Source organism: Siniperca chuatsi, linkage group LG15, assembly GCF_020085105.1.
Source record: "Siniperca chuatsi isolate FFG_IHB_CAS linkage group LG15, ASM2008510v1, whole genome shotgun sequence".
NCBI classification, from domain to species: Eukaryota; Metazoa; Chordata; class Actinopteri; order Centrarchiformes; family Sinipercidae; genus Siniperca; species Siniperca chuatsi.
Window position 1 is genome coordinate 25,416,153 of NC_058056.1, and position 15,171 is coordinate 25,431,323.

General features: G+C 39.4%; 1 protein-coding gene across 7 annotated transcripts in view; it reads right to left on the reverse strand.

Annotated features, from left to right (window-relative positions):
* Positions 1–456: 456 nt before the first annotated feature.
* The window catches only part of larp1b (La ribonucleoprotein 1B), a 37,423-nt gene continuing 22,708 nt past the window's right edge, over positions 457–15,171 (reverse strand). For 4 of the 7 annotated variants that reach the window (XM_044165611.1, XM_044165609.1, XM_044165607.1 and 1 more), the window contains 8 exons: positions 14,087–14,201; positions 13,510–13,679; positions 11,506–11,612; positions 10,195–10,355; positions 9,805–9,949; positions 5,624–5,733; positions 3,361–3,488; positions 457–1,977 (listed from right to left, as the gene is read on the reverse strand). In XM_044165611.1, coding sequence (XP_044021546.1) covers positions 1,723–1,977; positions 3,361–3,488; positions 5,624–5,733; positions 9,805–9,949; positions 10,195–10,355; positions 11,506–11,612; positions 13,510–13,679; positions 14,087–14,201 — 1,191 coding nt within the window. In that variant the 3' untranslated portion in view covers positions 457–1,722. The remainder of the gene's footprint in view (positions 1,978–3,360; positions 3,489–5,623; positions 5,734–9,804; positions 9,950–10,194; positions 10,356–11,505; positions 11,613–13,509; positions 13,680–14,086; positions 14,202–15,171) is intronic. The other 3 variants (XM_044165608.1, XM_044165613.1, XM_044165610.1) reach the window with 1 other exon arrangement.

A 15,171-nucleotide genomic window follows, 5' to 3' on the forward strand; every position in this document is an offset into this window, starting at 1 on the left:
GAGCAGGATGATGCATTTTTAATACAATAAACGACATTTTCTTCTTTATTAGACATTGTTTGGTGCTTTTCTAATCACAAACGTTTTACTCGATGTTATAACATTGCTTGTCTTTGGTTTTTAGAGACCTCCATTTCCCCAGTGTTGCCCTTTTTATTCAGTTGTTATCTGTATGCTATTTGCACACTTTATGTAAACACTTTTCCCTCCTAACTGCTTGTTCACTCTGTTACAGATGATAACTGGTGAAACACCTTGGTGGAACAAATGTCACTTTAGATTTGCAGTCGACCCTGACAGTTTGCGATTACGGCTGCGAGTTGAACAAAAAACCTGCTGATCAGGCTCGATGACTCGCCCTGAGCAACACCACAAAATATTTAAAGGTAGATGAGAGAGAGAAATGTGCAGAGTAAGCCAAGACAAACTAGGACAGATCACACAAACACAAGTTCATACAATCAACGGTTATTTTATATTTTTTTGCATTTTACAATTCAAGACTCTGGCATTAACATGCATTGCTTTATCCTAAAACACGCTCAAAACCACACTACAAGTAAAACAAATCACTTCTTAAAATCAAAAGAATAATTGAATAGCGAATGATTTTTTATAGTATTTACATTTTTTTCTTTAAATTCAACACTAAAACCTCTTTTAAGTCCACTGATAAAGTAAAGGAAAGTTAATGATGTAAGTGCTCTAGAGCACTAAGCCTCAAACATAATATGAAGTAAACTTCAAAAAGCAGCTAAAATATACTGTAGTTTTATGATGCTAGCTCACACCCATAATTCCAGCAGAAACATTTCCTTTTTTATTTATTTTTTTTTTTTTTTTAAAATCATACTCAATAGCAAAAGCCATTAAAAACTGCAATGATTAACTAAGACTATTTCTTCAAATCAAGTACTTGGAAAAAAAATAAAAAATAAAAATAAAACAATAAATTATACTACCTCTGGGTGTAAAATGGGACTTAAAGCTTCCCAGATAAATTTGTCATTATTTCTGCAGGTTTTAATTAAAAACCAACGTGATAGTTTAGCTGTGATGCCTGTCTGTCAGACTTAAAAACATCAGGGCACATCTGTAATGGAGCAGCAGCCTTGGGGTCAAGTCCTTCACAAATTTATGACTGCAGCTGTCAACAATGATTGTCACGATGAAAACGGAAGAAATTTATGACTCAAGAAAAGAAAACCTGCAAGTAGCGTCAGTTTTAAACACATTCAAACCCCAAATAACCAATAGGAAAGACTCTGGAAGCAAAATCTGGACTATTTTGTCACTCCCATCTTCCTGGTGAATCAGATTAAGGCACACAATCTATCTGCAGTATCTCTTATCTTGGCAAACTAGCATCACAGTTCAACAGGCTGAGAGCTCTTTACAGATTGTGGAGATGAACAAACTTGTTGAAGAGCTTGGCATCTGAGAGAATAAAAGGCAAAATGCAGGGAATGCATTTTTTTTGTTTTTGTTTTGTAAACGTTATGAGCTGTCAGGCGCACAGATTTCAAGCTCACTGCCTATGCTTTGCTTGCTTGCTTTAAAATGAAACGCACAGATAAAAATTTGAATTAAGTGAACCACGCTCAGTGTCTCTTCATACCCAAACAGTTCGCCGCTGAAAAGAGCGAACGCTGAGCTCAGAGCTGCTGCTGCTGCCTCGCTCTACATCTCTTCTATCCAAGCCCACGCCTAGAGGACGGAGCTTCATTTGCTTGGTGCAACACTTTCCTTCTTCCCGGCTCCGGGCTCGGCCTTCTTCCCCTGGGTGGCGGCGGCGGCGGCTGCTGCTGCTGTTTTCTGGGTGTTGTCTTTGGGTGTGTTCTGTGCGGCGGCGTTGGAGGATTTGGAGGCCTGCATGGGCTTTGAGGTAGTGTTGGAAGGTGGTCGCCGACGCCTCCCTTCATCCCCAGCCGAGGATGAGTGGTGTCTCCTCCTGCCTCCCTCCTCTCCCATCGGGGGCTGCGGAAACACAGAGGTCAGAGTCATTACATGAAGACAGGCCAAACAGGCATTGATAAAAAAATCTCTAGCCTGCTTCTAGACCCCTGATTCGCTACCCACATCTCAGATTTGGTCAACAATTCAAATAGATCTACTTTTGTACCCACTGACAGCTGCTTTGCCCAGTTGACCAATCAGAGCGTAGTAGGTCGGATTAAGAATGGGGACGTCGTCTTCCTACATAGCTAGATAACTAACTAGCTACATTCAGGAAAAACAGCGACACAAAAATGGCGACTTAGCTCTACAAGTCGTTGTAAGTCAACTTATCAATGTGCAGTGGTAGAATGTAAGTACATTTACTCAAGTACTGTACTTAAGTACAATTTTGAGGTACTTGTATTTCCACTTTATGCTACTTTATACTTTTACTCCACTACATTTTGGAGTCAAATATTGTACTTTTTACTTCACTACATTGATTTCACAACTTAAGCAGTATATAAAGTAATTAAATGAGCTCCACCTTTACCAGCTGCAGTGATGAACACATTAATGCATCCATAACTATAAGTATATATTGATGCTAATACCTTTGTACTTTTACTTAAGTAACATTTTGAATGCAAGACTTTTAACTTCTAAGAGTATTTTTACACTGTAGTATTGATATTTAGTAAAAAGTAAAGTCAAAGATCCGAGGACTTCTTCCACCACTAAATGTGAGAAACGCAGGACGGCTCATTCACCTGAGCCCGAACATACCTGCTAATCATAGTAGCCCATTACAGATGCTGTATATCGGTGTCTGTCTGGAGATTTTGGAGATACGTTTTCATTTTCACCTAAAAAAATATTTGTGGTATTTGTCAGCGTGTACTGACACAATCTTGTGTTTTGTCACTCCGCATCCTTTTAAAAGACTCTCCCTGTTGAGTTCATATATTCATTTCATTTGTTGGTTTATTTAAAACAGGGACAGTGTACAATAAATTTATTGCACCAGATATAGCACAATGCTAATTTCCATCTGTTGTCACTGGGCGTGTTTACAATGCACATGTGACAATATAAAAAAATGATAATTCCACATAACACTATTAAATACACCTATAGAACAGACCAGTGCATATACATTCAAAAAGCCATTATCAGACCTTAATGACAACATGGCTGTCTGTCTTTCAACCATGTTTTAACATTAAACTGATTAAAACTATTACGCTCTAATATTTGTAGGTGTAGCATTCCATCGTTTTGTTGCTGTAATTTAAAAGGCAGATTTTGTCGAGCAACGTTTTATTAAACAAACAGTCTCCCCTCGATGATGATCTTGTTTGTCTTATTTCAACACGAGCTATTAGAATGAATTGGTTAATCATATCAGACATGGACACTCACCACCACCCTGAAGTCCTCCAGGTTCTTGAACTGGGAGAGGTGTTCCTGCAGCTTTGGGTCAATGGGCTGCTTCTTCATCCTAGAATATTTCAAGAAGGCCCAGAACTTCTCCAGTCCATATAGCTGACCTGGAGGAGGGGAAAACAGCACAGCGCAGAACTGATTTAATAGAAAATTCACAGTTCACTCAATGTCGAAGTGCTTTAAGGTTTAACCATTTTTTAGGACTCTTTCTCTTCTCTTTGTATAACCAGAGGATTTGACTGGGCTTGTTTACTGTCAACTGCAGTAATGAGCATCCTTCGCAGTAGAACTATAGCAACTTTTGGGTGCGTGGGGACATCTGGGTAAAAAATATAATCTGATCATTTTAAAAAAAACAACAACAACTTTTGGGTGAAAACTATCAAAAAAAAAAGAGAGAGAAAACAATGACTCTTAGGACTCTTAGGCTGCTTGTATTCAGAGTAGCACAAATATTGGCTGCATCCAAAATCAGTCCCTCATTCACTACACCTTAAATCTTCTTTTCCGACAGCTGTAGAGTCCCACAAGTAAGTTTTGCATCTTTAAAATGCGACGCACTGCATTGTGGGATTGTTAGCAGAGAGTAGTGTACATGTCATGGACAAAATACGTTCTTAGTTCCTTTGTTTGAATCTTTTAGGCCAATATATTGAGAATAGATTTAAATTCAGACACTAAAATTAAATGGTGGACTTTACTATACAGTGCACCATATTTAAATAGTTCAGACGCAGTTTATCATTTCTTGCCGCCATGATGTATGTCGCATCACGTTTCTGTCGACACGTAGACATGTTTGTGAACAAAATAAAGCCATGTTGCCTGCACTGTTTTTAGTTTCCCCCTTAAGAGAAGTCCAGAAAGGCTTGGGGAACTTCCTGCTGACAATTTCTTATTTATCTGATAAAAACAATGTCCTTGACACTAAAATAACTTTAAGACAACTGGTGTGAAGCCACATAAATCCATGAAACATCTTAATTAGTGTAAAGCTGCTTATGACTCATAAATACAGTATCTGGGTGGTGACTGTGGCCAGACATTTGCTATTTAGTGTTGTTTAGTCTGTGGATACTTCAGTGCCACATCTCTCTGACAGATCAGCCCCCAGTCTGAATGGGGGGGGGGGTTTGAATGGGAAACGTTTAACTGAACACCAAAATAACTCAGCTGAAAATAAGTGGCTGAAGTCTTTACTGGCAATGCTCCATTCTGCTTCACTGGGTCACTCGCAGAGTTGAAATAGGCTGAGAAATCGACGTTAATCCTTTCCCCCCCTCTTTTCACACAACTACACATTGAGCTTAGAGGGGCGAGCCTCGGCAAAGGGAACTTTTAGGTCGGGTCAGCAGGTTTACAGGACAAATATCAGTAACACTTATTATTTAGCATTTATAAGCTGTACATGAACAATTATTAAATGATTTGTAACACACTATAATGCTGTTGTAATATATATATTATAACAATATAAGTAAATAAGTACATTTACTCAAGTACCAGTGAAGACTGCTTCATGTGAGGAGTTATAGTTCTTAAAGACATTAACAAACACTTAATCCGGGGTCCTTGGTTTGGTTGGTTCAGCAATCTAATGTTTATTAGGGGACAGACTTCAAATACCAAATATATCGAAATGCGCATTTTCACTTATTATAATGGGCATTATTACACCCTCCAGAGTTACTTTGAGGCATTGGAAAACTGCTAAAGCTCTAGATTTGATAGATTTTGCAGATGCAATGGTAGAGATTGCATCCTATGAGTCTCTGCTCAATAGATTAAAAGGTAGTTTGGAAGATGGGACCTACAGTACATAAAATAGAAGGAGAGCCTGTTTAGATTTCAAGCATAGCCAAAAAGTTCCTGTGACATGTTTTCTTTTTTTGTGTGTGGAACGAATCCCTCACTTATTTTTTATTTCCTACACCACGTCTTGTAATAGTGGCTACTCCTGTAAACCTGGAGTTACATGAAAGTTTGTTTTTTTTCTTTAATTTTGATGATACAGCTTTGTGTTGCTTCGTCATTTAGTATCCTTAACATGTTAATGTGACCAGTGGTGAAAAATGCTTCATGAAAAAATGTCTTAAAATGTTAAACTATCCCATGACGGGGGAACCCAGTTTGTGTTTGCATTCTGTAAATCTGTGATTTTTTTCTGAAAATCTTGCTAAACCAGTGAAACTGTCAGCTGAAGTTTGGGACAGATTTGTTACTTTTTGATGTTAATTACCTTTCTCAAAGTCTCTGAGGGTCTCTTCTTGAAAGTCCTTGAACAGATCTAACCTGAATCTTTTCTCCAAACCGTAGCTGTAGTATCTGAAGAGACACTCCAGTCCGTACCTGCAGGGGAAAAACAAATATTTACCTGCACTCTGACCACAGAAACGAGTAAACAAATGGCACTCAGCTTCAAATCTGGCTTCTAGACACAAGTATCTTTACATGGACAGGGTGTTATGTGATGTAATTGCTGAACTGTAAGCTGATCTATAGCATGCCAGCCGTTTTCCCACATGTGCCTCAAACAATTCACAACAGTAAAAGCTCACAGATTATTAATATCTTTTAATGTAGCTGAGAAAGGAACCAGACAGACGAGTCACTAGTAAAGATTATAGGGTTCTTGCTCTTTACAGCTATTGCAACTGCTGTTCGGTCAATTAAAAGACAGGGTGTAAATATGACGTTTATAATTTGATTTCACGTTTCTCGTTTTCAGTGAGCTTGGCATTTGCCCCCTCAAGCGACATAATTAGGCTGCTTTAACAAGCGATCCGTTTAACTACATCATAAGTAACGTAGGTCAACTTTAACTAGGTTAAATGTCTACACCGTTGTCTCATGAATTAGTCTCATGTTCCAAAACAAATCCAAAAGCAAATTGTTTAATTACGTAGTGTTTATGACAGTATTAGCCTCGCTAATATTATCGTAGCATAAAGAAAATGGAACTATCAGGAGGTTAATGTTAAGTTGGCACTTTGGCTGAGGAGCTCAACTTATGCTGTAATCGTCGGTAAAATGGTAACGTTTGTCACGTTAAACAAGTAGTCCCAGAGCCCAAACGTGAGTAACTTTATACAAGTGGAATTTGGAATAACAAGTACGCTAGCTAACGTTAGACTGCATGGAAATAAACTTTAAACACCTTACATCATTTCATTCCCTGTGACTCTGACTCCCAGCACACCCTGAATCAACACTCGCTCCCACTTCAACATGCAGGGCTGAGTCGCCTACTTATTTAGACAAGAATGTGGGTTTGGCAGGTGTGTGAAGGCGCTTCTGGCAGATACACAACACTGTTACACGAGGCAGCCTCCCATGTTTGCCCTCTGCTGTCGAATAATGACGGTCAAACACCCGTCAGTTGGTCAAGTTTACAAAGAGAAACATGAAAGCCTTTCTTCTGGTTTTGGTGAGTTTTGATCTTTTTTGTATTTATTATTCCTTTGACTGCTGTCTGTAAACCAAACCGCTCCTCTGGGAAATTAAAGCTCTACTCTGCTTTACTTTAGCTGGAAGAAACCCCATCAAAGACCACGGCGCAAGAGAGAAAATGCACGGTGAACGAAATAATAACTTCTCTTCTTCAAAGTTCCTGAAAAGTCAAAATTTTGAGTACCCAACAGCAATAATAGCTTTACTTTGTGTCAATATTAGTGCTGAAATGATTTGTAATGAATCATTAAAAATGTTGATAATTTGTCATTTAGCAAGCAAAAATGCCAAGAATCTGCTTCTCAAAATGTAAGGATTTGCTGCTTTTCTTTTTACATCATTATAAACAGAAAATATTTGGATTTTGGACTGCTGATCAGACAACACAAATAATTTCACCTTGTAGTATGAAGGTGCACTGCATTCACTAAAGAAAAAAAACTGAGACGTTCTCTCATAATCATAACTTAGTGCCTTAATTACGAGATCCGGATCTCATAACACCATAATCATTGCCATTTAAGAAGACAGAACCAACACCGGCCCTTTTTAAAATCGCTTTTATTTCCGCCTTTGCTTGAAGCTTTGGAAGATATTGATATCTTACTAATATAACGCTAGATAACAATTTATGAGTTAACATTTGAAAAAAGAAGTAAAGAATGAAGCAGCAATTCAGTCTGACTGTCAGGCATCTGAGCCAGTTGTTGTCAGTGCACCAGTCCAGCTCCTATAGACCACATCACTGTTAAAGAAGCATTAAATGTGTAAATGCTTCCTGTCAACAGCTGGCAGCAAGCAGACTTGGAGCAAACGCAATCAAATGAAACAGTGTGCAGCTCATAAGCAGCGTTTTGACTTAACCAGAGCTGCGAGGTCTCACGCATTGACCGTGAAACTCAATTGACACTTTTCACATGCTCTCACGCCACACGTCCATTTTCTCATGCCGAGAAAAACGAATTTATAGGCTAACGACACTAAAAGAGGACAGCGCACGGACAGACAAGACAGAGCAGCACAGCGCCGCAGCAGCAGCGGGTTATTCAGACCATCAGGGGGAAAGCAAGAAACATCACCAAATCCATTATATTGTAATCTACTCCCATGCCTGCTGCTCAGAGTAATCTCAGTCAGCGGCTTCTCTGGCAGCAGCGCACCGTCTCCTCTCGCGCCGTGCGCAGGTAACTATGGTTACGGGGCGCTCTGTCTGTGGCTCTGAAACTTTGTCGAGAGAGGGTTAGTGTGCCTATGCAAAATCATGAATGTAACTGTACCTCAATGTTGAAATCTAGTAGCTGATGTAACTTTATTTTACATTTTTGGTTAACATCATACAGGGTTGCCAACATGCTCTCATCGCTCTCAAATCTATCTCACGCCAAGTAACAGGAAGCCCCATAGCCACTCCTTCATGAAAACATATAATATATGCAAAATAGCCTTTCTCTGCACACAGGACAAAGTCGGAACATCAGGCTTTTCTCAAGAGCCCAAAACACATAGTTTGTGTGGCTTCATCAACATCAAAAACCACCATTCAGTGTATGCAGTTTTGCCTCACTTAGATTAATTAGGCTCACCAATAATGCATGCATTGGTATTTATCCTAGCTCTTATTTATAAGACAGTGCCATTGGTTAATAGCTTAATTTAACTGCCAATGTGTCAGATAGATAGATAATAGCTAAGGGGAAAACAGCTGTTTGTGAAGTGGTTATGTGTGAAACCTCTGACATAATCAATAAGAAAAATATACAAACAAAATAGTTCAGCTAAGAACCCTTTCCTTCTCTTCTACTTCTAGTTTTATAACATCTAGTTTGTTTTCTGGACAGAATTATCCTGCGGGATCCATTGTCTTTGAACAATGTGTTTTTCTCCTTCAGTTACTTTTCATACAATGTTTGTAGATGCAGCTACTTCCCCAACCCTCCAGATTCTCCAGAGAGTCCATTTTTTCAGTGCCCCCTTCCCCCCCGTCCTCCCAACTCCACGTTTCGGCAGCAAAATTACTTAATAAATTCACTAGAATCCAGGAAAACTCTCTCTGAAATTAACACTTTCCTGGGGGAAGATCCCAGATACCCTGGTTAGGTTTGGTTAGTATGTTGATCAACCATACTTATTCATAACTGACCATGATTATTGACTTGGCTTTTCATCTATACATGCTATAAAATTGTGAATTTGGCTGCTGAACTTTATAAACAAAATTCCTGAGTGTGGAGGAGTGACATGTCACAGAAGGCCTACTCATAAAATGCACCGACTTCACCGACACCAAATCTCACTCCAAAGAAAATTGAAAACTTGGCAGCCCTGGCTTAACTTAATGCTAATGTAGCATTCTGATCTTGTGAATTTGTTGTGTGTAAGTTCACTCTCATAAAAGACTAAACTCAAGGAGGATCTCTCTGCTTTTGAACAGCTCACTGCACATTTAGTTACACTCTACATCAAACATAACCATTAGCATTTAGCTAAAACTCTACCTACGACTACCACAACAACTTAAAACATCAGTTCCTGCAGCTACGTTGATTAGATGATCTGACCTACAGATGAAGATCCAGATCTATCATAACATACTAATTCATAATTATGAATAACGACTCATGTTGAATGCAATTTTCTTCCGTACTCTTCAAAACTGTTACATGCAGTAAATATCCTCATTAAGACGAAGCACTGTCACCAGTAAGTAAGGGAAAAAGTTTTCATACTGAGGCTAACCTCAGAGCTGAAAGGGCTCCACCTATAAAAGTCACTTTCGGTCATCAGGATGTGGCTTTTTTATGGATTAAAGTGACTGAAGCGAGTTTGCCGTTTGCTCGTCTCTAGAGCTCATTTCCACCACAATTTGGTTTGTGTACATTTCTTAGCAAATATTTAGCATTTTCCGCCTGAGGTACAGAAATATATTTGCGCGGAGCTTAGCATTTAAACATCACCTATTGTCCTCCTCACCTGTTGTTTTCTTTGGCGTCTTCCAGCGCACACTGTTTGAACTCCTCGTACATCTTCCTGTTGAAGTTGTCCCTCAGGAAGAAGGACCAGAACCTGAACAGAGTGTTCATCTCCTGAGACTGGCCGATCCCCAACCGTTTCCTCTCTGAAAAACATTGTTTCAGTCACCAGAGAGCACAAGAACAGCTTCGTCTCCAATATACAGGTGGTCAACAGACGATTAGGAACACCTGTACAATCTACACAAATCTAAGATTAGCCATGCAGAATATACAACTTTTTACGCCAACAATGTTACATTAAAAACAAACAATCAGCCATTTCTTGTTCTACTTCTACAAAGCAGTGAGCATGTGATGGTGTCACTTTTGGCCAGTTTGGTCTCCATACCGTTCAGGCACCGTCGGCGGTACTTGTGGTATCCCTGCTGAGTGAAGCCGTTGTCCCTCAGCAGCTCGTGGGATGGATGCCAGAATTTGGGCAGAGACTGGGGGGTGCAGCCGTAACTTCCTGACAGCGGAGCTCCTTCTGACGGAGAGGCGTTGGAGCTGCTGTCGGAGGATAAAGGAGGCGAGTAGACGTTTGAGTGGCAAACCAGGAAACTCACATAGTTTTTAACACTTAGATTGCTCTTTATTTATCTTACTTCTTAAAATCTATTGATAACTAGGGATGCCCCGATCCCATCGAGGCATATTTTTATTTATTGTATCCATTAAGCCTGATCAAATTCTTATCATTTGTTTATTTTACCCTGTACTCTACAACAGCTGTCATGTACTGCTGAAATGATTAATCAATGAGTGGCAGGAATTTTTCATAATCAAGCAATCATTTATGTCATTTATCAAGGAAATGCCAAATATTTACTGGTCTCTTAAAACATGAGGATTTACTGTTCCTCTCTCTTTAATATCACTTTAAATGTAATATTTGGTGGGGGTTGTTCTGTTGGTCAAACAAAAGTAGACATTTGACAATGATACTTTGAGCTAACTGAATTGGTATTTTCTCTCTTTTCACAAATTTTATTTTTTAGATTCAATGATTAATCAGGAAAATAACTGACATAATAGATCATGTAATTAATCGTTAGTTGTAGTTCTACTGCAGTAGCAGCTACTCTCAACATGAAAAATACGGTAAATGTTTTCATATTTTTTAATATAAATGATCATGAACTACCAGAATTTTTATTTAATACTGGTATTATGTCAAAGGGGGAAAAAAAACAGAAAAACACTTTATATTGTGATGCTACTGTACTACCGTGAAAGCTATCCTCTCTTCAATCGAGTCTTGTCAAAAATGGATTGCTTTTACTAACTGTGCATGTGAATAGTGCAGCTGTGTTATGTGGGACAATGTAGATATCAGATTGTCTGTACTTGCAGTTTTTTTTTTTGAGTCATTTAATATGATCAGGAGATCTGTAATTAATACCATTCGCAGCTATGTAAAGCACTTTAGCATCCTGTTTTGTTTTTAAAAAGTTTGTATTGATACAGAGAAGTGAATAAAGGTAAAAAAAAATGTGAAGCAGAACCACCACAACAAAGGGATGATGGATGGAGAACGGCTGACAGAGTGAAAGAAGAAGTGACCAGTTTGTGTTCTTCTTTTTTAACTGAAACATCAACAGAAGGCAGCATCTTTACAGTCACAAAGGCCTGAATCTTTACTGACAACGAGCAGTCGGACCTGATGGATGCAGAGCGCGGCCGGTGTTCACGGGAGTCCATCACCCAGCCGATGTGGGCTTCCTGAGGAGGGTTCGAACTGTGGCTGGTTTTCTTCTTCCTCGGCGTCTGGAACAGGAAATCACAACAGATTCAGGACATCCATGTTACAAAGAGCCATTTGCCAGGACAGGGCTTAAATCTGTCACCTTTTAGCTACAGGATGTCCCTGATAACATACATACAGCGATGTAAGTCGAGTTGAGTTTGCACTACTGATGGCTCGTTATAAATTAGAGCCAGGTATAATGAATGCCAGATAATCCAAAAAATGACAAGACAAGGCAATTTTGTAAGTTGACTGCTCTGTGTTGGTATCTAAAATGATAAAATGAGGCCTTTAAACTCCATTTGATACTGGGAGCACGTAAAAACAGAGTATTGGCAAATGTTGTTTGACCCTTGTGTGTAACCATGTAAACACACATGCAAAACAGGTAACAGCGAGGCCGGAGGTAGCTATGGGCAGGGATGGGCTCAGCCCACCCAAACATGCGTCTTGCCCACCCAAACAAAAAGTTAAGTTTTTGTTCAGCCAATGGAAAAATAGCACAGAAAATACCAGTACCGTTTCTAACTTCAGATTTGGGCGGGCAGCCTACAGCGTGCCTCCAAGGTCGCCCACTGCCCACCCCCCCTTCTCGTTGTGTTCAGGCACAAACACAAAGAGCTCTGAAGCGAATCAGGCGTTGCCGTACTTCCTGCAGGGTTGTGCGGAGGTGTGTGGGCGTGTTTATTTGTGCTTTAGAACATAACCGCTGTGAAACAATCAGAAAATAACGTTTTATTTCTCTGATTCACCGGCTTTCTCTCTACCACCACTCTTCTTTCTCTCTCTCTCTCTAGCTCGCTTGACCACCTCTCCCTCCCTCTCTCTCTCAATGTAGCATGCTTTATTGGCATGAATGTCAGGTGAACAATATTGCCAAAGCGTCAAAGATAATACAACTCAAGAGCTGAGAAAAAAAAAAATAGAATTCATCAAGTAAAATAAATAAATGAAAAACAAGAAAATGGGAGAAAACAGTAAACACAGTGTGTGTGTGTGTGTGTGTGTATTCTAGGTCTACTGTATGTAGAAGTAATTAGTGTTTGTATAGAATCGATAAAAATAATTAGCAACAATGTATTAATACAAAATCATAAGTGTCAATTGTGTCTATCTATCTATCTATCTATCTATCTCTATTTATTTCTGGGCTGCCAGCGGTCATTTAGACAGATTTTTGTGCCAGGGATTAGGACCGGCAACCTTCGGTTTGCTTCTCTAACCTCCGGGCTACCTACCACCTAAGTTGCCCGCCTATTACAGTATTTCTACCAGCCCTGCCTAATATAGCAGGCTAAAACCGGCCCTGGCTAACAGGTAGGCAGTGTCTGCCTGTAGTTCAAGCTCATGCTGAAACATGTACAGTATGTACATAACAGTTCTCAGTACTGCACTATGCACAACAAGAAAAAAATTTTGGTTACATTTACAAAAGAGTGAAATGCAAAGAGCGCGTTTCCAGTCTGGACTCTGATGTCAATAACTGCACAAACAAAACCAGTAAGATTTATATTTGGTGTGTGTCACCAGGCCTTAAAGCAGGAATCACTGTATATTTGAACTGCAGATCAGTGAATTATACTTTGATTTTCATTGATGGCCATCATTATGGAGCAAATATCACAGATATGAATCAACTACAGTATCAACAATAAAAATTAGCCACTATCTTAACTTTTTTAGACCAAAGAGAGTTCATCATGATGGAAATCATAAGGTCAAAGAAACTTCATAGTTGCTCAGAGGCCTTAAAAAACTTGACTAAGCAACAAAAAGGAAGTGAAAGGAAAACTTGCGCCCTGATACAGGCACCAGTCTGAGTCACACTGGTTGTTTTTAGATCTGTGATTCTCGACCTTTTTGACTTGTAACCCCTTAAAACGAAGTAACGCCTAAGTCTCTACACTCTGTACTCACCTGCCCGTCGATGGTGCCGCTCTCCTTCATGACGGGGTAGAAGCGGGGCGTCTTGTTGGGGTCCTGGCGTCCAGGGGTGCGAGGCGTTCTGGGGGTTCGGGGTTGGTGAGCGCTGGATGACTCTGGGACCGTTGTAGGCAGAGAGTGGGCCAATTCTGCTCCGCTGTCCACTGAGACCACACGTTGTTTACACACACAAAAAAGATTAATATAAACACTACTAGATGGTTAGGATTACACAACATGCATGTGATGCTGAGTTTCAAACGTTTTTACAGATCAGTTGAAACCAAACCTTAATTGGACTGAAATTTAGATATGTACCCAGAACCCCCTGGACAGCTGTATTGATACTGAGTGGATTATCCTGGTAGTAAAGTAAAGTAAACTAAACAACAATCCAATGCACATTTTCTTGGTCAGGATAGGGTTAAAGTCAAAAATGTCAGAAACAAAAAACTGAACAAAATCCCATCAGAAACTGACATAAGAAAAGAGGATGTTTAAGAAATATTACAGGAGGTCTGGTTAAAGTAGCTTGTGTGACACGGACTTCACAGCAGCTCCACAAACCCACCTTGCATCGGAGGAGGTGGGACTTCCTGGTTTGGGTCAACGGGCACTTTGGGGGTGAGAGTGTCAAACTCATCTTTACTGATGACGTTCAGCTTCTTGAAGTTCTCCACTTCATGCTGGGGAACATAGAAACACGTGGACAGTTAAAAAGGGTAAAAACACCAACTTATTGTAATACATGAAACACTTCAGCAGAGTAGGTTTAAATTCCTTAATCTGCAACATTACAAGTAATATAAACCTATAAAGAGCTTATGTACTGTAAAAGCAGAATCAGCTCATTTAAAATTTCTAGACTGTGCAATGAGCTGAGCCTAGCACACATTTGGCTGTGATTTGATCCTGTACAAATCTTTTATTTTCTATTTTACGAGTTTATTTAACAGTTAAGTTTAATTGCCCAATTTAATCAATTCTTTATTTTTCATTCTAATTATCTAATCGTACTTTCGCAAACCTCTCTGTAAAAGTAACAAGATAATATTCTTTAATGTGAAGACACAAAAGAAGTGTTACTGGTGATTAGAGTTTATTTTATTGCATTATCTCAGCCTTTTACTGCATTTATGTGAAGAAAAAAACCTCAACTGTAAGACAATATAATCATTAACGATCAAAGTATTCCCGCACTGCACTCAGATATGACTATATAATAATATTCCAACCTCTCAGGCTGCGTTACAGGCTGTTTAAACTGATAACAGTGAGACACGGTGGTAAAAACACCAGCGGCTGCAGCCATGTACGCTTGTGTGACACACAGCAGATGTGCAGCGTACTTTGAACTTTACACGTCTTAAAAAAAAATAAAATCCAGGTGTGTGTGTGTTCAGGCGTCACATTTCCCACACGTGGAGACGTTACTGACAACCTCTGAGCCGAGAACGAGATGACAACGCTAAAAACTCACCAACAACAACAAAAAGAGGAATTTCTTTCATTCAGCTTTCAAATTGTTTGAACGCTTTTAGCTTTTACACAATGTAAATATTATTAGTATGACTCACGTCCTGCCTAATGTAGAGTTTTAAAGCACTTTACTTGAATATCTATATTTTGTGCGACTTGATATATTTACTCCATTTC